This window comes from Mobula hypostoma, chromosome 1 (assembly GCF_963921235.1).
Source record: "Mobula hypostoma chromosome 1, sMobHyp1.1, whole genome shotgun sequence".
Lineage (NCBI taxonomy): Eukaryota > Metazoa > Chordata > Chondrichthyes > Myliobatiformes > Myliobatidae > Mobula > Mobula hypostoma.
Window position 1 is genome coordinate 43,309,706 of NC_086097.1, and position 23,381 is coordinate 43,333,086.

Below are 23,381 nucleotides of genomic sequence, written 5' to 3' on the forward strand. Positions count from 1 at the left end.
TCGGGTAATTGCCCCCACCCCTTCACCGTTCTCCATTCACATTTCCCTCACTCACCTTATCTCCTTACCTGCCCATCACCTCCCTCTGGTGTTCCTCCCCTTTCCCTTTCTTTCATGGCCTTCTGTCCTCTCCTACTAGATTCGCCCTTCTCCAGCCCTTTATCTCTTTCAGCAATCAACTTCTCAGCTCTTTACTTCACCCCTCCCCTCCCCCACATTCTTGCTCTGAGTTCTCATCTCATTTTTCCAGTCCTGATGAAGGGCCTCTGCCGAAAACATTGACTATTTACTCTTCTTCTATAGATGCTGCCTGGCCAGCTGAGTTCCTCCAGCATTTTGTGTGTATTTCTATATATGGACATTTTTTCCCCATCTATACATTGTAAAATGTCATTACACAGTCATGCCACCCGGAAGGTAGCTATGAAAAGCATGTCATCACAGCTTATCCTAATCTATCCTCATCTGTCCTCAACTTGCATGCACTCTCAAAATTAATGATTGATTAAAAATTAGAGTACGATCCATCACTGACTTTTTCCTTCTTAACCCAGAACAATGATGCCAGTTACATTACCAGATGGTTCAGCGCAGAATGACTTGATTTTGGAACTTTCTACTTATGTAAAACTCAAGTTTACATTGGAAAATCATTGGACCATAAAGGAAGATTCCAGGAAGAATTTTAAATGTAAACAGACTATATTGATGTTGACTTGACAAAGCACAATATTATCAGAAGTATTAAATACTTCTGTATCTGTTCCTGTATCTGTGCTGCTCCTTATTTGTGTAATCTAAGTGTTGTTCCACTGGCTGCACTCTTCTCATATTATTTCATATATGGATTTGCCTCATCCATTCCGTGCAGCATTGCATTCCATACTTCCAATATGAAGATGCTTCTTTAAGCATTCTCCTTACCTGTTTAGCAATGATTTAAAATTAGTAATGCATCATCATTGGCTCTTCAATCAGAAGAAATTTTATGTTCCTGTTCTTTTGATTAAAAGTTTTCAAGTATTTTAGAAACCATATTGTCTGTTAAGTATATTCTTGGTCTTCGTTAGGGTACAGATGAGCCTCTTATTTTCTTGCGCCACCTAGCCTATTCCTTCCTAGCTTGACTCCATCATTTCTCCCTGATCCAGTCCCTTCCCACTTCTTCTAATATATTCTGCTACTTTGATATTCACTAGCTCCAGCTAGCTCATCGTTATCATTGACTTAAAATCCTTTTGCAGCTCCATTGCATGCAAGGATGGTCTGGAGGCTCTCCAGTTCTTCTTTGAACAGTTCCTCAATCTGCACCATCACACATTTGTCTGGCTGAGCTTGTTCATACTTTGAACAATCTCTATTTCAACTCTATTTGCCTTTCTTCAAATCAAAATTGTAACAATGGGAATTCTCATGACTTTTTATGGAGTATGTGGAAAAATGTTTGTTTCAATCCTATCCAGGGCTCCCTCCCTCAACTCCTCTGGTACCTCAAGAACTGTTCTGGTGTTGCTTTCTGTACTCATACAGAACTCAAATTTCATTAGTTTTGCTGCCAGTTTCCACCCTTCTCTCACTTTCATATGGTTCATCTCTGACTCAATCCTTCGCTGAATCTCTCTGACTTTGGGATAGGTTAGTGACAAATAGCAACTACAACCCCACAGACTCCCACATCTGCCTCCTATAAGGAATCCATTCCATTCACTTAGTTCCTCTATATCCTTTGTATGTTTCTGATGTCAAGACTTTCCATGTAGGTGCCTATGAAATGTCTTCCCTCTTTCGTAACTGTGACTTCTCCTCAACCGTAGAGAGGACCACAGAGCCCTTGATCACTTCTCATCTATTTCTTCCATCTCTGCTGTCCTCTCCTCTCCTCTCCTGGATAAAGTAGTGATAGCAGTGCCCTAGTTTTCATTTTTCACTCTTTTACAGATCATCCTTTGTAACTACACTACTTTCAACACCTTTCCCTCCCCTTTCAGCAATCAGAAGGGACCATTCTTTTCACGTCTCCTCAATACACTCTTAAGACATAGGAGCAGAACTAGGCCGTGCAGCCTATCGAGTTTGCTCTGCCATTCCATCAACCTCTGCTTTAAATATACCTAATTCTTGGCCTCCAAAGCCATCTGTGGCAATGAATTCCACAGATTCAGCACACTCTGGCTGAAGAAATTCCTCCTAATCACTGTACTAAAGGGATGTACTTCTGTTCTGTGACTGTTTCCTCTGTGCTCACTCACCAAGTTCACTCTATCTAGACCTTTCAATATTTGATGGGTTTCAATGAGATCCCCCCTCATCCTTCTAAACTCCAGTGTGCACAGGCCCAGAGACATTAAATACTCCTCATACATTAACCATTTCATTCCCAGGATCACTGTCATGAACCTCCTCTACATTCCCTCCATTGTCAGCACATTCTTTCTTAGATAAGGGGCCAAAAACTGCTCACAATACTCTTGAGTGTGGGCTGACCAGTGCCTTATAAAACCTTTTTGATCTCCACCAACCACTTCACTTCTCGTGGCACTTTTCCCTCCTACTGTAGTAAATGTTATTCTCCTTCCAGGCAAAGCAGTAATTCACTTGCAGTTCAAATTGAGTTCACAATGTGACCACATTTACTCTGGAAAAATCCAAACATGGATTGGTTGATTGTTTTGCAACACTACTACATTCAGTCTGCAAATGTGATCCTGAGTTATCTGTATTGTTTTCACTTTAATTGTTCATCTCACTCTCAATCTGACCTGCCTCTCTATTACATTTATATTGTTATGATGAGGACCAACAAAATCTTGAGTTCTGCATCTGGGCACATTGCAACCTTCCAGACTCGATATCAAATTACCCATCTTCACATAACTCACACTCTCCATTAGTATAAGACCTGGCCTGTTCTTCATTATTAGTAATATTGGCTCAGTCTTTCTCTGTCCGCTAGCATGGTCTGTCATGATGGAAATTTTCTACGACTCTGCAATTCACATTCTTTTGTTTGTATTCCTGGCTTCTGTCATACTCTTATTAATTTATCAATTTGTCAACTTTATCTACGCCTCATCTTCATGGTAACACTGGCCTCACCCACAGTCATAGAGCTCCACAGCAGAGAAACAGGTCCTTCAGCCTGGCTAGTCAGTGTCAAACTGTTATTGTGAAATTTCCTTTGTCTGATACATTTCTTTTTGAACCTCTCTGGAATCTAAAGCTAAGCTAACATTTGTCCATGATCTGATGAAAGATCTTTGATCAAACACCTTAATTCTGCTTCTCTTTCCAAGATGTTTCTTGCCTTGCTGTGTGTTTCCAGCATTTTTATGATTTTTTTTCAGATTTCTAGCATTGGCAGCTTTTAAATTTTCTATTATTTTCTCAGTTCTTAAAACAATGTGTAAGAATCTGATTCATGATGTTGTCAAAGTGAACCTAAATTGCATAATATATTTAATTTTGATAAATTTCTTTAAGTGATTACCCAAAAATCCTCTGTTATGATCTAGTTATCATTTGTGTGTTTTTGCATTATTTCCTTATGATTGTACTCAAAGTTATATTGTTCTTTTGATGGCTTTTTCCAGCTGTACTTATAAGAAGTTGTGCAGTTCAATTTTTGAGTCTGTCAACTCAAATTTTCTGAGTCTTTCTATTAAATATGTTTTCATTCCTTACTATCTCAGAATCAGTATCAGGGTAATTATCACCAGCATGTGTCATGAAATTTGTTAATTTAGCAGCAGCAGTTCAATGCAATACAATAAATGAATAAAAGAATAAATAAATAAATTGCAGTATGTGTATATTGAATAGATCAAAAATTGTACATAAACAGCAATATAAATATTTTAAAAAGTGAGGTAGTGTTCATAGCTTCAATGTCCATTTAGGAATCGAATGGCAGAGGGGAAGAAGCTATTCCTGAATCGCTGAGTGTGTGCCCTCAGGCTTCTGTACCTCCTACCTGATGGCAACAATGAGAAAAGGGCATGCCCTGGGTGTGGGGGTCCTTAGTAATGGATGCTGCCTTTCTGAGACACCGGTCCTTGAAGATGTCCTGGGTACTTTGTACCCAAGATGGAGCCGAATAAATTTACAACTCTCTTCAGTTTATTTTGGTCCTGTGCAGTAGCACCCCCACCCCCATACCAAACAGTGATGCAGCCTGTCAGAATTCTCTCCATGCTATATCTATAGAAGTTTTTGAGTGTATTTGTTGACATACCAGATATCTTCAAACTCCTAATGAAGTATACTCTAAATTATTGTACAATATTTATCCATATTAATTTGTATCTGTTGCATGTCTTAAAATTATTCTAATTTGTTTGCATACTTCTGAAATTTTTGTAGTTCTTGTCAAGCCATCTGTTCCTGTTTTGTCAGATGAAGGAACACACAATCTCAAAATTGTATGAGTTCTGTTGGATTTGTTTATACTGAACAAAACACACATCCATTATTTTACCACTTATCTTAAATATTTTCTGCTTTTCAGCTTTGTTGCCAAATTTTAACCAAAATTTTAGACCTGAAATTTTCTAACAAATTTCTGGTTAGACGTTTCTGCATATTTTATTGAATACTTTTGAAAAATCCACTTTCGAAAAATCCACATATTACATCAATTTAAATATTGGCCAAAGTTTTTCCTTAATGGCAGATTTTAATTAAAAATTGGAGTGAAGGCAGCAGTAAGATGATACGATCAAGATGATGCGCGACTTCCTTGTCCATTCGTTCCTCCCTACTGATCTCCCTCCTGGTATTTATCCTTGCAAGTGGAACAAGTGCCATACCTGCCCCTTTGCCTCCTACCTCACTACCATTCAGGACCTCAAACAGTCCTTCCAGGTGAGGTGACACTTTACCTATGAGTCTATTGGGGGTCATCTACTGTATCTGGTGCTGCTGGTGTGGCCTCCTGTATATCAGTGACACTCGATGTTGATCCGGAGACCACTTTATCAAGCACTTACCCACCATTCAAAGCGAGATCTCCTGGTGGCCACCCATTTTAATTCTACTTCCCATTACCACTCTGACATGTCAGTCCAAGACCTCCTCTACTGCTGTGATGAAGCCACACTCAAATTAGGTAGCTTCCAACCTGATGGCATGAGCATCAATTTCTCAAACTTCTGGTAATTGCCGCCCCCCCCCACTTCACCATTCCCCATTCTCATTTCCCTCTCTCACCTTATCTTACATGCCCATCACCTCTGTCTGGTGCTCCTCTCCTTTCTCCTTCTTCCATGGCTTTCTGTCCTCTCCTATCAGATTCCCTCTTCACCAGCCTTTTATCTCTTTCACCAATCAACTTCCCAGCTCTTTACTTCAACCCCTTTCCCCTCCCAGTACCACCTATCACCTACTACCTTGTACTTCTTCCTCTCCAAACCTCCCCCCCCCGACCTTCTTATTATAATTCTCATCCTTTTTTTTTCTCCAGTCCTGATGAAGAATCTTGGCCCACATTGACGACTGTTTACTGTTTTCCATAGATACTGCCAGGCCTGCTGAGTTCCTCCAGCACTTTGTGTTTGTTGCTCTGGTCAAGATGGTGCTGAGCTGCGATGTCCGTTGAGATCATGGCTCAGACTTAGTTTTTATTAGATTTTTAGGGATGGTTTTGGAGGCAACATGGTGAGTTAGGGGACAGGTTAGGGTTTAGAGACAAAGATGAGGACAGAAAGAGGTAAGAGTCAGTGCAGAAGCCATACATAGTCTACACTGAAGGGCTCTGCAGTACAAGGCCAGCGAATCCTGTGGATGGATGTTCAGAAGTCAGCACATAGATGTAGACCAGCGATCGCCATGGTCAGTGACTGAGATTGGCAGACCCTGTGGATGAGAGCTCGTGCACTCCCACCCGCCATCCCCGGTTGGTGAGTCCTGATGTCGGAGATCTGTGCCAGTCTGGAGTTCAAGGCCTTGTGATTGATGAGTCCTGAAATCAGTGCTAAAGGTTGAAGACCGAAGATGGCAAGTCCAGAGGTCAAGGCCCAATAGTTGAAGTCCCTAGGTCTGGAAGTTGGAGGCTCAAGCCAGGGGTAATCTCCAAGATCTGAGTCTGGTGTCGGAGGTCTTTGAGAGTTCAGAGTTCAAAGTCCTGTGCAAGGTGAGAACTGTGGTTGATACCAAAGCCGAAGCCCGATATTCAAAGACCAAAGTCAACAAGTCCGGAAGTTGAAGCCACCTGTTCATGGCCCATGGGTCAGCGTGTCTGGAAGTTGGAGGTCCAATGTCTGCAAGTCTGGGCCAGAGACTAGAGGTTCGAGGCCCACAGGTGGCCTGTTTTGAGGTTGGAGGTGTGTGTGTGGATGGGTGGGAGGGCGAAAAAGGGGCTTGTTTTACTGTTGCCATTGCTTGTGTTATTGTGCTGAACATTGTGGACATGCTATGTTGGTGCTCCCGGAATGTGTGGTGACACTTGCAAGCTTCCACTAGTACGTTCTTAGGCTGTGTTAACACAAGCTGTGCATTTCAGTGAATGTTTCAGTGTTACATGTGATAAACAAGTGGTTCTTTATCTGTAGATTATTTTGCTGCAGTTGTATTTCTCTCATAGGGCTAATCTTCTAAAAGTAACATTCATTTGCCCTAACCAATATCATTTACTTCAAACTTCAGAACTTCACTAAAGGTGTACAGTCATGACAATATATCAATTTCCTAACCTTTTCCTTTCATGCTATGGTCCCATAGGTGTTGATTGTGATTGATAATCAGCTAGTTTTTAAGTATGGAACTAAACAGTGCTAACGAACAATTTGACAGTGACAAAGTAGGAATGTTTTGTCTTTATTTCATTGTATTAAAATTACGATAACGCTGGCTTGAAAATGTGTAGGAATATAAGTGGAAATAAAGTATGAGCTATCAATCTCTATCAAAACAAGCCAAGGAGCTAAGCACACGTCAGTTGTCTTGTGTTGTTATTTGACCACTGAGTTTAAAATTCTTGCATAAATACAGAAGCTCTGAACTTGCTGGCTGCTCTTTGCTGATGATTTGTTGATTATGCTGTAATGTTGAACTCCTCATGGGAAAACCTCATGGCCACCCACACATCTTATTCTGTTAATATCATCAAGTCCAGCTCTAATTTAATAAGGAGCTTTGAAGAACATGTCTTTAACATTAGTGTGTACCACAGGGCTTATACGTAGCCCCTTGCTGTACTTGCTTTACACCTATGACTGTGTGGCTAAGCACAGCTCCAATACCATATTCAAGTTTGCTGATGACACCACTTTTGTGGGCAAAACCAAAGGTAGTGATGTATCAGCATAAAAGAGGGAGATTGAAAATTTAGCTGAGTGGTGTCATAACAACAACCTGTCACTCAAAGTCAGCAAGACCGAGGAACTAATTGTAGACTTCCAGGAGAGGGAAACCAGAGATCCATGAGCCAGTCCTCATCGGAGGATCAGAGATGGAGAGGATTAGCAACTTTAAATTCCTGGGTATTACTATTTTAGAGGACCTGTCCTGGACCCAACATGTAAATGCAATTGCAAAGAAACACAACAGCACCTCTACTTCCATAGGAGTCTGCGTGACATCTAAAACTTCGACAAACCTCTATAAATGGGTAGTGGAAAGTTTATTGACTGGCTGCATCATGGCCTGGTAAGGAAACATCAATGCCTTTGAACAGAAAATCCTACAAAAGGTAGTGGATTTGGCCCAGTACATCATAGGTAAAGCCCTCCTAACTATTCACTATATTATGCTTGCCTCTTTTATTTCATTCGTTTTTCTTATATTCTCCTGTTGTTTCCTGACAATCACTTTTCCCATATTACCTTTCCACACAAATATTCAATTTTTTTTGGCTTTCTTTTAAATTTTATCCTTCCTATTGTCCATGTTCTCTTTCTCCTTAATTGCTGTTCATCTTTAATATCCTTCAGTTCTAAGGGTATGAGATCTGATTTCATTTTTATTTTCACAAATAATGCCTGATCATTTGAGTAATTTCTAGCATTTACTGATTTTGCATATTTTTCTTTTGTATATTGTATATAATTTTACAAATATACATTATTTTCTATCATAACGTCTTGAAGAATGAGCTTTGACTCTTTTAGGTTAGCCACAATCTCTAACATAAGTTGCACAAAGTTCTTTTAAATTAAGGTAGATCCTGACAAACTCACAATTTTATTATATTTTGTGTTACATTGAACAAATACAAATAATTTTATTTTCTTTCTTGTCTTTTTTCTTTCCAGTGATAAAAAATATGGGTCTCTTGCTCTAATATGCGAACTCATGGACATGAATATCTATGAATTGATACAAGGTCAGCACTGTTAGGTTGTCTGAATTTGAATATCTGTTGCTGACAAATAATGCAGTGAAAGAAAAAATTATATCAGTATATTTTCTCAGGACATTTCTTATACTAAATAATGTCAATCTTTACAAGAATCTAACACGGAAGAGTTGCAGTATTGAGAAATCTGTGTATCTTTCTGATTATCTGAAAATTAAAAATCTTCCATCTCCACAAACTATTTATATAAACAAAGTTTCCATTGTACATTTGTTTGCCTCTATCTGATATAAATTGTCAGGCTGAGGCTTTTCATTCTAGGACGAGGGAGATGTCTTCCTTTTTTAAAGAAAGGGGCTTCCCTTCCTCCACTATCAACTCTGCTCTTAAACACATCTCCCCCATTTCACGTACATCTGCTCTCACTCCATCCTCCCACCACCCCACTAGGAATAGGGTTCCCCTGGTCCTCACCTACCACCCCACCAGCCTCCGGGTCCAACATATTATTCTCTGTAACTTCCGCCACCTCCAACGGGATCCCACCACTAAGCACATCTTTCCCTCCCCCCCCCCCCCGAGTACAGGGATGCTGGATGAACAAGAAAATATGCATGTTACAGAACTATGGCAAAATTGTTAATGACCTAGATTAGTATGAGTAGGGAGAAAAAGGATAGCCAAATATCCAGCTAATGTTGACCACATTAGAATAGTTTGGATTTAATTGAATTGACTTTATTACTTACATCATTCTTAATGCATGAGGAGTAAAAATCTTTACGTTACGTTGCGTCTCTGTCTAAATGTGCAATTTATAATAACTTGTAATAAATAGTATGTATAACAGGACAGTCAATATAACATAGAAATACAGTTGTGTCAGCATGAATTAATCAGTCTGATGGACTGGTGGAAGAAGCTGCCCCGGAGCCTGTTGGTCCTGGCTTTTATGCTGTGGTACCGTTTCCCTGATGGTAGCAGCTGGAACAGTTTGTGGTTGGGATGACTCGGGTTCCCAATGATCCTTCAGGCACTTTTCACATACCTGTCACTGTAAATGTTCTGAATAGTGGGAAGTTCACATCCACAGATGTGCTGGGCTGTCCATATCACTCTGCAGAGTCCTGCGATTGAGGGAAGTATAGTTCCCATACCAGGCAGTGATGCAGCCAGTTAGGATGCTCTCAATTGTGCCCCTATAGAAAGTTCTTAGGATTTGGGGGCCTATACCAAACTTCTTCAACCATCTGAGGTGAAAGAGGCACTGTTGTGCTTTCTTCATCACACAGTTGGTATGTACAGACCACACCACATGAGATCTTTGGTGATGTTTATGCTAAGGAACTTAAAGCTGTTCACCCTCTCAACACCAGATCCATTGATGTCAATAGGGGTTAGTCTGTCTCCATTCCTCCTGTAGTCCACAACCAGCTCCTTTGTTTTTGCGACATTGAGGAAGAGGTTGTTTTCTTGACACCACTGTGTCAGGGTGATAACTTCTTCTCTGTAGGCTGCCTCATTATTGCAAAGGTGGTTATCGTATTAGTACTTTTCCAATAATGGAAATCGGTATAGCACTAAGACAATTTGGAAAATGTCAATGGTCCTCAAAAAGTACTGGTATGACAGAGTTTGGTACAGTTGGCTGCATTTTCAAATAATGTATCTAACGGGCACTATGTGGATAAGAAATAGAAGGCCAAGGAAATATTCTTGATAATATTAGAGATAATCGTGAGAAGTGGAAAAGGATGTAATTGAAGATGACTTTCTAGCCATAACTTGATGGTTTATGATAGAGTCAAATAACTGGATTGGCTTTCGAGGAGTCAGGTCATGGCTTCAATCCATTTGTTGATCCTCATATACATAATGAAATACTGTAAAGAAACATAGAAACATAGAAAATAGGTGCAGGAGTAGGCCATTTGGCCCTTCGAGCCTGCACCACCATTCAGTACGATCATGGCTGATCATCCAACTCAGAACCCTATAACTGCCCTCTCTCCATACCCCCTGATCCCTTTAGCCACAAGGACCTTATCTAACTCCCTCTTAAATATAGTGAATGAACTGGCCTCAACTGTTTCCTGTGGCAGAGAATTCCACAGATTCACCACTCTCTGTGTGAAGAAGTTTTTCCTCATCTCGGTCCTAAAAGGCTTCTCCTTTATCCTCAAACTGTGACCCCTTGTTCTGGACTTCCCCAACAGTGGGAACAATCTTCCTGCATCTAGCCTGTCCAATCCCTTTAGAATTTTATACTTTTCAATCAGATCCCCCCTCAATCTTCTAAATTCCAGAGAGTATAAGCCTAGTCGATCCAGTCTTTCATCATATGAAAGTCCTGCCATCCCAGGAATCAATCTGGTGAACCTTCTTTGTAGCCCCTCTATAGCAAGAATGTCTTTCCTCAGATTAGGGGACCAAAACTGCCCACAATACTGTAGGTGTGGTCTCACCAAGGCCTTGTATAACTGCAGTAGTACTTCCCTGCTCCTGTACTTTAATCCTCTTGCTATGAATGCCAACATACCATTCGCCCTTCATCGCCTGCTGTACCTGCATGCCCACTTTCAATGACTGGTGTATAATGACACCCAGGTCTCGTTGCACCTCCCCTTTTCCTAATTGGCCACCATTCAGATAATATCTGTTTTCCTGTTCTTGCCACCAAAGTGGATAACCTCACATTTATCCACATTAAATTGCATCTGCCATGAATTTGCCCACTCACCTAACCTATCCAAGTCACCCTGCATCCTCCTCACAGCTAACACTGCCACCCAGCTTCGTGTCATCCGCAAACTTGGAGATGCTGCATTTAATTTCCTCGTCTAAGTCATTACTATATATTGTAAACAACTGGGGTCCCAGCACTGAGCCTTGCGGCACCCCACTAGTCACTGCCTGCATGAAGTCAGGCTCTTCAGCCCATGAAATCCACACCTAGCATCAAGCATGCATTTAGTGTAGCCCCACAATAATCCCACTTTATTCTTTCCACAATCCCATCAATTCCCTTTAGATTCTACCACTTACACACTGTGGGCGTTTACAGTGAACAGTAAAACCTACTAAAGCAACACACGCAAAATGCTGGAGGAACTCAGTGTGTCAGGCAGTATCTATGGAAAAGCGTAAACAGTTAATGTTTCCGGGCAAGACCCTTCTTCAGGACTGAGAGGGAAGGGGTGAGATGCCCAAATTAAACTGGGGGGTGGGGGGGGAGAGGCTGTCTGGAAAGTGATAGCTGAAGCCAGGTGGGTGGGAAAGGTCGAGTTACATACCAATCCACATGAACTTTGGACATGGGGGGAAAATCAAAGAACCTGGAGGAAACTCATGAAAGAACAATGTTCAATATTTTATGTCCCAGTAGAACTTTGTATAAAATTTTCACAGATTATTCACTACTTTGATGTGTGTGGATAATTGCAGTTGTACCACATTTTAGAAATGGTTACTTTACAATTCGATGTTTGTAATGTCAAATAAACAGGAATGCTCATACATGGATTAAAACATACATAGGTAAATACAGGGAAATAATGAGATAAAGGTAAAAGATGACATTAGAAACTCAAAACTTGTAAGGTCATTTCCATCGTAAGACAATGAGGGACATTTCGATAGAGGTATATTAAATTATAAGGGTATAGATAGGGTCAATACAAACAAGCTTTTTTTTAACTGAGTTTGGGTGGAGACTAGAACTAGAGGTCATAGGTTAAGGGTGAAAGGAGAAATATTTAAAGGGAATCTGAAGGGTTTTTTTTCACTTAGAGAGTGGTGCAAGTGTGGAACAGGCAGCCGGTGAAAGTGATGGATGTGGTTCAATTGCAACATTTAATGAAAGTACATTGATGGGAATGGTGGGCTGTGGTCCAAATGGAACTAGGCAGAATAATGCTGTGGCATGGACTAGATGGGCTAAAGTGACTGTTTCTGTGCTGTAGTGCTCTATGACTCTGTAACTATCAGAGACTCTACATTAGACTGTAATCATCTTAAAATGCAAGGATCGTGAGGCTAAAATATTCTCAAGAAACTAGTGCACTTTTTGCTTTTACTTAAGAACCCTTTGAAAGTGTGTTTGGAATTATATATAGTCTTTGAGTATAATTTATAATATTTAGTTGAAGATTTTTAAGAGACAAGTAAACTAGCGTAACATTTACAAAAATACTCTTATTTACAGGGCGAAGGCATCCTTTACCTGAAAGTAAAATAAAGAATTATATGTATCAGCTATGCAAGTCCCTTGAGTACATGCACAGGTAAGTACAGATTGAAAAAACAATGACCATAAATATATTCCAAGTAATTATGGTCCTGGTTTTACTGATAATGGCCACAGCCAATCGTGGGGGAACTTGCGTGATCCAGACACAGATTCTGTGTACCAGAGCATTACAGCATCCAACAATAAAGCTTGAGTAGTATCAGAATCCTCCAGGTGCACTGGAGATGCTGTATCTCTGAAGGCACCCTGCAAACCGTCATGTTTAACATTCAAAAATAAAATAAAAGAAAAAATGATGGTTTGAAAACTAAATCAACTAAAATATTTAGTTTAAAACATTAAATAAAACATATAATTAAAAAGCAGCTTAACTGCTTGCCTTTCCCATAGTCTGGCAGTCCCCAGTGAAATCACAGACTTGCATATATACAAAGTTCAAAGTAAAATTTATTATCAGAGTACATTTATGTCACCTCATACAACCCTGAGATTCTGTTTCTGTGGGCATACTTAGTAAATCTATAGAACAGTGACTGTAAACATAATCAATAGGCAACAAACTGTGCGAATGCAAATATAAATAAATAGCAATAAATAAGGAACATGAAATAATAAGATAAAGAGTCCTTAAAGTGAGACAGTTGGTTGTGGGAACACCAGAAGTAGAATGAGTGTAGTATCTAATCCAGTAGAATATCTGACAACCAATTTCCTAGCTAGGGAGACTTGCAAGATTGAGGTCAACCACTGGGATTCCACAGTGAGTTCAGCACTGGACTGTATTAAGATACCAGCAATTGATAAGTAAGTTCAGAAATTCCATGTTTGACTACCTACTCATGCATGGAAATTTTGGACTTGCTAACATTTTCCAGCAAAATATGAATTTTTATAAATTATTGAACCATGTTGAGTTAATGGTTATTTGAAAGGATTAGCTTCAGAATTATATTACTGAATGTAACCTATGACAAATTTTCTTAAATTTCTTTGATATGCTCATAAAAATGTTTTGTTCATACCTTCATTGTATTTTTAGAACTGTTGTTTTAGTATTTACAGGGACTAATGATCAATAGTACACTAATTGAAAAATTACTAGAAAATTATAAATATAAGAGAGACTTGGAATGGAAATCACCCTCTCCCCCTTCTTTTCGGAGATGGATGGCTGACATGATCTCAGTCATACAGATGGAGAGACTTAGGTTCTTGAGAACCAATACAATTAAAAAATTTTTTGCTATCTGGGATCCATTTCTTCCCTACCTAGATGAGGCCGGGGGCAGACGAATAATTTCCCCCCAGCTGATTTCTCACTAAAAAGTTTAGTACTTTTGAGCACTTTGTACAATAGGCATCCCTCTAATGTTATGTTCCTTTTTTTTCCTTATTTTTACATATGTCTGAGCTTATATGTTCTTGTTGATTTCATTGTTTTTTGATAATTTTGAAAATAAAGTATTAAAAAAAGAAAGTCATGTTCATTCCATTAGATTATGAAATCTTTTTATTTGATACAGAAATGGAATTTTTCACCGAGATGTAAAACCTGAAAATATCCTAATTAAGGTATGTTACTTGTACAGTTTTTCAATCACTCAGAAGAATGCTAGTTCATATCAACAATTTTCTAATGCAGAAATTAGCTAATTTTAGTTATGTTATTAATGCAAAGTGCTCTTGCTACTGACTGACAAGTATAAGAATTCTGGATAAAAACAATAGACTGTAAGTACTCAATAGGTCAAGTAACAAATGTGCAAATAGAAATGAGCTGTCTTTCAGGTCAATGACCTTTCATCTGACCTAATCCTTCAATTTCTTGTGTTTATTTCTTATTTCTAGTGTTTGAATCTTTTTTGCTATTAAAGTAGAAAATCCACATTGATTTACCATAAAATTAACACCACACAGTAGATGGAAGGTTACTGTATATCTGATTGAAATGTACTTGACTTGGAAGTGACCAAAATGGAAACTATTTATTTGGCAACTGATGCAACACACACAACATGATGAAGGAACTCAGCAGATCAGGGAGCATCCATGGAGGGATATAAACTGTTGACGTTTTGGACCAAGATCCTTCATCAGGACTGATAAGAAAGGGGGCAAAAGCTAGAATAAAATGGTGATGAAAGGGAAAAAACATGAGCTGGCAGTTAATAGATGAATACAGGTGGGAGGTGGAAGGTAGGTAGTTGGGGGAGGGTAAAGTGAGAATGATGTGAAAAGCTGGGAGGTGATAGATTGAAAAGGCAAAGGCCTGAGGAACATAGAATCTGATAGGTCAGTAGACCGTGGACTAGAAGGAAGGAGGTAGGAACTAGAAGGAGGAGGGTGTGGATGATGGACAGGTTGTGAGGGTAGTAGGGGAAAAAGAGAATGGGTAAAGGCCAAAGGAATAAGGAAAAACAAAGGTGCAATGGGGGTGGGGGTGGGGGGGGGGCGGAGAACAGAGAAGAGTGGTTACTGAAAGTTAGAGAAATCAATGTTTTTGTTGTCAGGCTGGAGACTACCAAGACAGAATATGAGGTGTTGTTCCATTAAGGTATGTTGAGCCTCAACTTGGCAGTAGAGTAGAGCACAGATTGGGGGAAATCACTTCATTGAGCAGCTTCACTCTGTCTGCTATAACAGCCAAGCTCTCCTGGCGGTCAGACACTTTATTGCCATTTTACATTCCCACTTGTCTGTCAGTTCTATTCTTCTAGCATTTTGTGTGTGTTGCTCTAGATTTACATAAGAACCTAAAAACATAAGAAATACGAGCAGGAATAGGCCATCTGGCTTGCCAAATACAGCATCAGCAGTCCCCCTTTTGTCTCTGTTTGGCACCTGGTGTTCATTGGCTTCTCTAGCACAATTAACAGCATTATATTTCTGGAAAATTTATAACATATGACATGTAGAGCACATATAGCCCTCTGCAATTAGATCACGTCCTAAAACTGGATAAAGAGAACCTGATTAAATAAATAACACAACAAAACATTATATTTGTTTACCTATTTATTGAAAAAATGATCCAATATTACATGTATTTGTTGGAAAAAGTATGTGCTTTCAGTAAGCGGTGTGATCCCCTTATACAGCAATAACTTCAACCAAACATTTCTGGTAACTTGATCAGTCCTGCACATTAGCTTGGAGGAATTTTGAGCCATTCCTCCTTAGAAAACTGCTTCAGCTCTGAGTTGTTGGTGGGCTCCCTTGCAAGAACTGCTTGCTTCAGGTCCTTCCACAACATTTCTATAGGATTAAGGTCAAGACTCTTGACTCAGCCATTCGAAAACACAAATTTTCTTTTTAAACCATTCTTGTTGACTTACTCTTGTCTTTCGGATCATTGTTTTGTTGCGTTATCCAACTTCTATTAGGTGATGGACTGCTACCCTGATATTCTCCTGTAAAAACTTGGAATACAATTTTGAATTCATTGTTTCCTCTATGATTGCAAGTTGTCCAGGCCCCTGAGACAACAAAACAGCCCCAAATCATGATGCTCCTTCCACCATGCTTCACAGTTTGGATGAGGTTTTGGTGTTGATGTGCAGTGCCCGTTTTTCCTCCAAACATAGCAGCGTGCATTTCTGCCAAAAGGTTCATTTTTTTGTTTTATCTGTCCACAGAACATTGTCCCAGAGGCATTGTGGATCATCCAGGTGGTCTTGCAAACTTGAGGCGTGCAGCAATGATTTTTTTTTGGAGAGTAGTGGTTTCTTCCGTGGTGTCCTTCCATGTACAGTATGCTTGTTCAGTGTTTTTCTTATAGTGGACATATAAGCAAGAGACTTTAGCAAGTTCTAGAGCTTTTGCTATTACTTTTTCATCGCCTTCAGCATTGCATGTTGTGCTGTTGGTGTGATCTTTGCAGGATGCCCATTCCTATGGAGAGTAGCAGCAGTATTGAGTCTCCTTTATTTGTACACAGTTTTTCCATTTGGGCTGATGAAAACTCAGGTCTTTAGAAATGCTTTTGTAGCCTTTTCCAGCATCATGGATCTTTACAATTCTTCAATGGTCCTGTGAAAGTTATTTTGATCAAGGCATGGTGCACATAAACAGGTCTTTCTTGAGAAGAGCAGGCTCTGCCAGTAACCTGACTTCGTGTGTCTTTTTTATAGGGCAGGCCACCTCTACAACCCACACTTCCAATCTCATCTCATTAAAAGGAACACCTGACTCCAAGTAGCTTTTGTAGAAGGCATTACCCCAGAAGATCACGTACTTTTTCCAACAAAAATGTTGGATCATTTTTCTCAATAGATAAATGAACAAGTATAATTTTTTGTGTTATTTATTTAATTGGGTTCTTTATCTAGTTTTAGGACTTGCATGAAGATCTGATCACAGTTTTGGTCATATTTATGCAGAAATGGAGAAAATTCTACAGAATTCTTAAACTTTCTAGCACCACTGTATATCTCTTGGTACAAGATAATACTTGGTATCCTCTTATATTTTGGCTAACTTATCTTCATATTTTATCTTTTCTCTCCTTATGGCTTTTTAGTTACCTTCTGTTGGTTTTTAAAAGTTCCGCAATCCTCTACCTTTCCACTATGTTTTTGCTATATTATATGCCCTCTCTTTTACTTGTGCTGTCTTTGACTTCCCTTGTCAGCCTTAGTTGCCTTGTCCTCCCTTTAGAATACATCTTCATCTTTGGGGATGTATCGATCCTGCGCCTGCTGAATTGACTCCAGAAATCCCAGCCATCCCTGATGGTGTCCTCTTCCAATCAAGGCTGTCATGCCTCTGTAATTCCCTTTACTCCGCAGTAATACGTGATACATCTGACTTTCTCCCTCTCAAACTGCAGGGTGAATTGTTCCTTATTATGATTACTATCTGTGCTTTTCTGCTGAACAGGTTATTTTTACAGCTGTAAATGTTAACAAGAATGTTTTCTAAATTATTAACAATGTTTTGCATTAGATACCTTTCAGAAATTAAGATACTTTAAAATGTTATCAATATTTTTGAGGTACAGAATTTAAAACCTTCAAGGTGATTGGCTGCTGGTGGAAGCAATCTCCCTATATTGTTCACAGATTACTAACAACCTATAAAAATGGGAATTTTTGAAATTCCTGAATTCATTTGTCTTTGAATGTTCTTCAGATGAGTTGACACTGGCCATGATTGTATCTTGATATCTTGTTGCTGACTAGAACATCAGAAAAGTTTATTTGTTCATGAAAAGGTGAAATGTATTTTTGCGAGAGTCATGCAAGTTTATATTGGCACTGTTAGTATGCATTATTTTTTCAGGTACCTTGTGCTTGAGCTGTTAGGATTAACACTAACCTTTTAACCAATTTTAACATTCTAACAAAATGAAGTATATAAAATTTCTGGAATCCTACATGAAAGTTGAAACTAATCTCTGTCAACTTATGTCATGTCTCCACCTCTTAAAGAAACAGTGAATATTGAATTCAGCTGCTTTTCAATTCCATTGTACCAGAGAAAGATTTGACAAAAACAATGAAGCACTACCAAGAAACAGCACATCACCACTGGTGACTTTGAAATCCCAATGGAAGATCTGGACGTTGTAACAGAGTTCCTGAAACTTATGAAGTAACCAAAAGTTGAAATAAAGCTGCAGTAAGAGGAGTTGCTCAGAGAGAGAAATGCTTGAATGTTACCCTAGGAATAGGCCCTGTGCAAGAAAATAAAATCAACTCACAAATTGGCTGAGTATAAGAGGAGATGGTAATAAATGCCAGCTATAAACAACTAACTACTGCCCTAAACATATACCACTATGCCTATTTTCACTTGCACATCTGATAATTCGTACACAAAACTCACATTTACACCTCATTTCCAGAATGCAACCATGACATCATAATCTACTGACATTTGTGCAATGTATGTGTAATGGTCTTCATTTCCTCTTGTAGGAGATGTTAGCAGCAGATCTATAGTACCCACAGGTTCAGCTCATTGGAAGAAAAGCAACCCATTATCACGAGCCTGGCATTCACTGTGAGTGAAGAATATGCAACCAGATTATATTGTTGTCATGCCTCTGAGATTGTTACCTCACAGTCATTGGGGGGGTATCTTGGAGGTAGGATCTTCATGTGGTGAGCTATATGCAAGCTTCCTAGGTGGCAGAGTTCCAGAAGACTTGAACGGGACAGCCAATGGATGAAGGCTGATGAACATGTAAATAGAGATGCTTTGGACAGCCTGAAAGCCTGTATAAGATGACAAGGGGTATAGGGGAACTGCAGTTTCACCTTCTCCACTGTTCTGTGTGGAATATGGAGACTACCTTTTCCAATTTGGAAGTGAAGTTAGCTTTATGTCAGTATTTATGGACTTGGCTATAGGCATTGTTGGCTGGCAGAGGTTACATATTCTCTGCAGCACATACAAAATATATCTACTTTGGAAAGTTGGAGTCCTGCCTTCATAGTTTGGACTTCATTGAAGAGAGAAGCTCTAAAGGTGAGACAGCTCTCCAACAAACTGTCCTCGGATTGTTTGGATAACCAATATCCCAGGAGATAGCATGACACCATGGAATACAAATTGGCTGTCTCAGATTGATTGAGTGCTTTCTCCAACACTGCATCTCTGACAGTCTTGTCACAGTTGCTCATTAGACACCTAGACCAGATTGGTGAGAACGCATAGTCTAAATATGAGACCGAGAATTTATTTTGGAAAATATAAGAATAATAGCAAAGATTCTAAATGATAATTTTGTACTGGGATTCATGCTAGGAGACATTAAAAACATTCATACAGCAGTATATAGTCAAAAGGCTATAGGGATGGTGAAGTAAATCTTTTGCTAGATAAAAAAGGTGCTAGGTAAACAAGTGTGGCTGAAGTCTAACAGGTTCCCTGGATATGATGGCCTACATCCTACAACGTCTAAAGAAGTGCCTGCAGAGGAGGTGGAAGTATTGGCTATAATCTAGCAAAAATACCAGGATTCTGAGAGGTCCTAAAGGACCAGAAAAAGCAAATACAATACCATCTGCACATTGATGAGGGCTTCTCGATTGGAGCTGAAACGTCTGCAAACATTTTGCCAAGCTCGGCGATCAGCCAAGTTTCCAAATAGTCAATCCGGGCTACCAATATTCTGCACCTTCAACTGCGCGCTGATGACAGCTGCTGGATTGAAGCCGAAACGTCTGCAAACATTTTGCCAAGCTCGGTGATCAGCCAAGTTTCCAAATAGCCCATCTGAGCTACCAATATTCTGCACCTTCAACTGCGCACTGATGATGGCTGCTCAATGGGAGCTGAAACGTCTGCAAACATTTTGCCAAGCTCAGCAATCAGTCAAACTTCCAAATAGCCAACCTGAGCTACCAATATTCTGTAATATTTCAATCAATACCACTGTTCAAGAAAGGAGGGTGACAGAAAATAGGCCGGTTAGTCTAAAATCAGTTGCAACTTATTCTCTCACATGGCCATCAATTGATGTTTGAGTATTGCTAGCATTTCTTGTTTATCCTGAAATACTATTTGAAGTGCTTCCATTGGGAACCTGACATTACCTCTATGGGAAATGTTTCAGCATAGTAAATGAGTAAGGACAGAAGAGGGCATTATAGAGTTGTGGCTGAAAGAAAATTACAGTTGGGAGCCAAACATTAGACCATAAGATGATATGAAGATAGATGGATGGACAGGTAGTGTTGAGGAAGCAGAGAGGCTGCAGAATAACTTGGACCGGTTTGGAGAATGGGCAAAGAAGTGTTAGATAGAATACAGTGTTGAGATGTGTATTGTCGTGCACTTTGGTAGAAGAAATAAAAACATAAACTATTTTCTAAATGGAAAAAAAATTCAAAAATCTGAGGTACAGAGATACTTGGGAGTCTTTCGTACAGGATTCTCTAAAGGTGAACTTGCAGGTTGAGTTGGTGGTAAGGAAAGCAGATGCAGTGTTAGCATTCATTTCGAGAGGACTAAAATATAAAAGCAAGGATGAAGTGCTAAGACTTTATAAGATATTGGTCAGACTACACTTGGAGTACAGTGAGTAGTTTTGAGCTCCTTATCTAAGAAAAGATGTGCTGGCGTTGGAGAGGGTCCAGAGGAGGTTCACAAGAATTATTCTGGGAAACATACGGTATGAAGAGCATTCGATGACTCTGGACCTGCACCCACTGGAGTTTAGAATGAGGAGAGAACTTATTGAAGATTGAAGGGTCTGGAGAGAGTGGATGTGTGGAGGATGTTTCCTGTGGTGGGGGAGTCTAGGAGCAATGGACACAGCCTCAGAATGGAGGGATGTTCATTTAGAACAGAGACGAGGTGGAATTCCCTTAGCCAGAGGATAGTGTATCTGTGGAATTCATTGCCACAGACATTTGTGGAGGCCAAGTCATTGAGTATATTTAAGGCAGAGGTTGATAGATTCCTGATTAATCAGTACATGAAGGGTTATTGGAAGAAGGCAGGAGATTGAGGTTGAGAGGGAAATGGATCAGTCATGATGAAACAGTGGAGCAGACTCAATGGGCCATATGGCCTAATTCTGGTCCTATATCTTATGGTCTTATAAGAATGACTCTTGCAGAACACCACTAGTCACCATCAGCTAACCAGAAAAGACCCTAATTTATTCCCACTCTATGCCTTCTGCTGGTCAGCCAATCTTCTATCCATGCTAGTACCTTTCCTGTAAGACCATGAGCTCTTGTTACGCAGCCTCATGTGGGCACTTTGTCAAAGGCCTTCTGAAAATCTAAGTAGACAACATTCACTGACTCTCCTTTGTGTCATCTTGCCTGTTATTTCCTCAAAGAACTCCTAAAAATCTGTTAGGCAAGATTTTCCCTTAAGGAAGCCATGCTGACTGACCTATTTTATCATGTGCCTTCCATACCCAAAAACCTCATCCTTAATAATAGACTCCATCTTCCTAACCTCTGAAGACAGATTAACTGACCTATAATTTCATTTCTTCTGCCTCCCTTCCTTTCTAGAGAGTGGAATGACATTTTTAATTATCCATTCCTCTGGAAACTTTCCAGAATCTAGTGATTGTTGAAAGATCATGACCAATGCCACCACAATCTCTTCAGCTACCTCTTTCAGAAAGAACCCTGGGGTGTAGTCCATCTGGTCCAGGTAACTTATCTACCTTCAGATCTTTCAGCTTCCCAAGCACCTTCTCCTTATTAGTAGCAACTACATTCACTTCTCTCCCTTGACACTCTTGAATTTCTGTCATATTGCTAGTGTCTTCCACAGTGATGACTGATGCAAAATATTTAAGTTCCTCAACCATTTATTGTCCCCCCCCCACTACCTCTCCAGCATCATTTTCCAGCAGTCCAATATCCACTCTCACTTCTCTTTCACTCTATATATCTGAAAAAACTTTTGCTATCCTCTTTTATATTATTGGCTAGCTTACCTTTATATTTCTTTTTTTTCCCCTATGGCTTTTTAAATTGCACTCTCTTAGTTTTTAAAAGCTTCCAAATCCTCTAATTTCCCACTTGGATTTGCACCCAGGGCACACATCCTCATGAAAAGATGGAATGGGGTGGCTCTTTTGGTTGAAACAGTGAAATTGCATTCTTGCAAGAGGTAACATAGGATCAGAAGATCTAGAATACTTATGGTAGAGTTAAGAAAAATTTCTGATAGGAGTAATACACAGGGCTCTGAATTATAGCCAGGATATGGGGTACAAATAACAAAAGGTGAATGAGATGGGATGGAAAAAAAGATAATGTTTTTGTGTTCGTGGAGGACTTTAATATGCAGGTAGATTGGGAAAATCAGTTTGGCATTGGACATGATATAACTTTTTTAGAGGAGCTTATAGTTGAGCCCACTAGGGAAAAAGCAATTCTGGATTTGTACAATGAACGAGATTTGATTAGGGAGCTTAAGATAAAGGAATCCTTAGGAAGCAGTGATCATAATATGATCGTATTCACTCTACAGTTTAAGAGAGGGAAGCTAAAATTGGCTCCATTTCCAAGGAAGGGTATGCTGGCACTGGAACTTTATGAGAATGATTCCAGGGATGAGAGAAAAAACTTGAGTAACATTTGATGGCTTTGGGCATGTACTTACTAGAATTAGGGGAGTGGGGAAGGCGTATAATCTCATGGAAACCTACCAAATATTGAATGGTCTGGATAGAATGGATGTTCTCACAAGTGTGAGAGTCTAGGACCAGAAGGCATAGCCTCAGAATAGAAGGATGTCCCTTTAGAATAGAGATGAGGAGGATTGTAGCCAGAGTGTGGTGAATCTGTGGAATTCTTTGCCTCACAATTGTGGAGGTAAAGTCATTGGGTATTATTTACAGCAAAGTTTATGGGGAGGATGCAGGAGAAGGGGATTGAGAGGGAAAAATAAATCAGCCATGATCCAATAGGGGAGCAGACACACTGGGCCGAATGGCCTGATTTTCTATCTTATGACAATGAAATGAAAGCCTTGATGTCAAATTAAGGAAAGATATACCTCAACAGTAAGCCCAAATTGCCTTTCTGCTATTGTCACCATTTTTCTGAAATCTTTCCACTATAGTGGCTAAAATGTGATAGGCATAGCAAACTTTGCACGTACAGTATCCAAATAAGAAGAAGAAATAAGGCTGCAGAGATTGACCCTGCTGCAGCTATGTGCTTTCTTCTGCAAGGCCCACTCTCAGTGTTAAATGCAGAAATATGAATCAGTTTTATAGAAGAGATGTACATTGCGGATTAATAATATTCCAGTGCTCTCTTCAAGCTTCATATGTGTGTGTATTACTCAAGGGATTTTGTAAAGGTTGTCATGTTCAGAAAACCAGCTTTCATGTTACTAGATAGCTATCTTTGTGGA

The 23,381-nt window shown here is 39.6% G+C and overlaps 1 protein-coding gene across 3 annotated transcripts in view; it reads left to right on the top strand.

Annotated features, from left to right (window-relative positions):
* LOC134345904 (MAPK/MAK/MRK overlapping kinase-like) overlaps positions 1 to 23,381 on the top strand; it is a 96,757-nt gene that overhangs the window by 20,089 nt on the left and 53,287 nt on the right. For all 3 annotated transcript variants that reach the window (XR_010017791.1, XM_063047252.1, XM_063047261.1), the window contains exons 4-6: positions 8,247 to 8,317; positions 12,495 to 12,573; positions 14,063 to 14,111. Coding sequence is in view for 2 of the 3 variants with exons in the window: in XM_063047252.1 (XP_062903322.1) it covers positions 8,247 to 8,317; positions 12,495 to 12,573; positions 14,063 to 14,111 (199 nt within the window). In the remaining variant the exon portion in view is untranslated. The remainder of the gene's footprint in view (positions 1 to 8,246; positions 8,318 to 12,494; positions 12,574 to 14,062; positions 14,112 to 23,381) is intronic.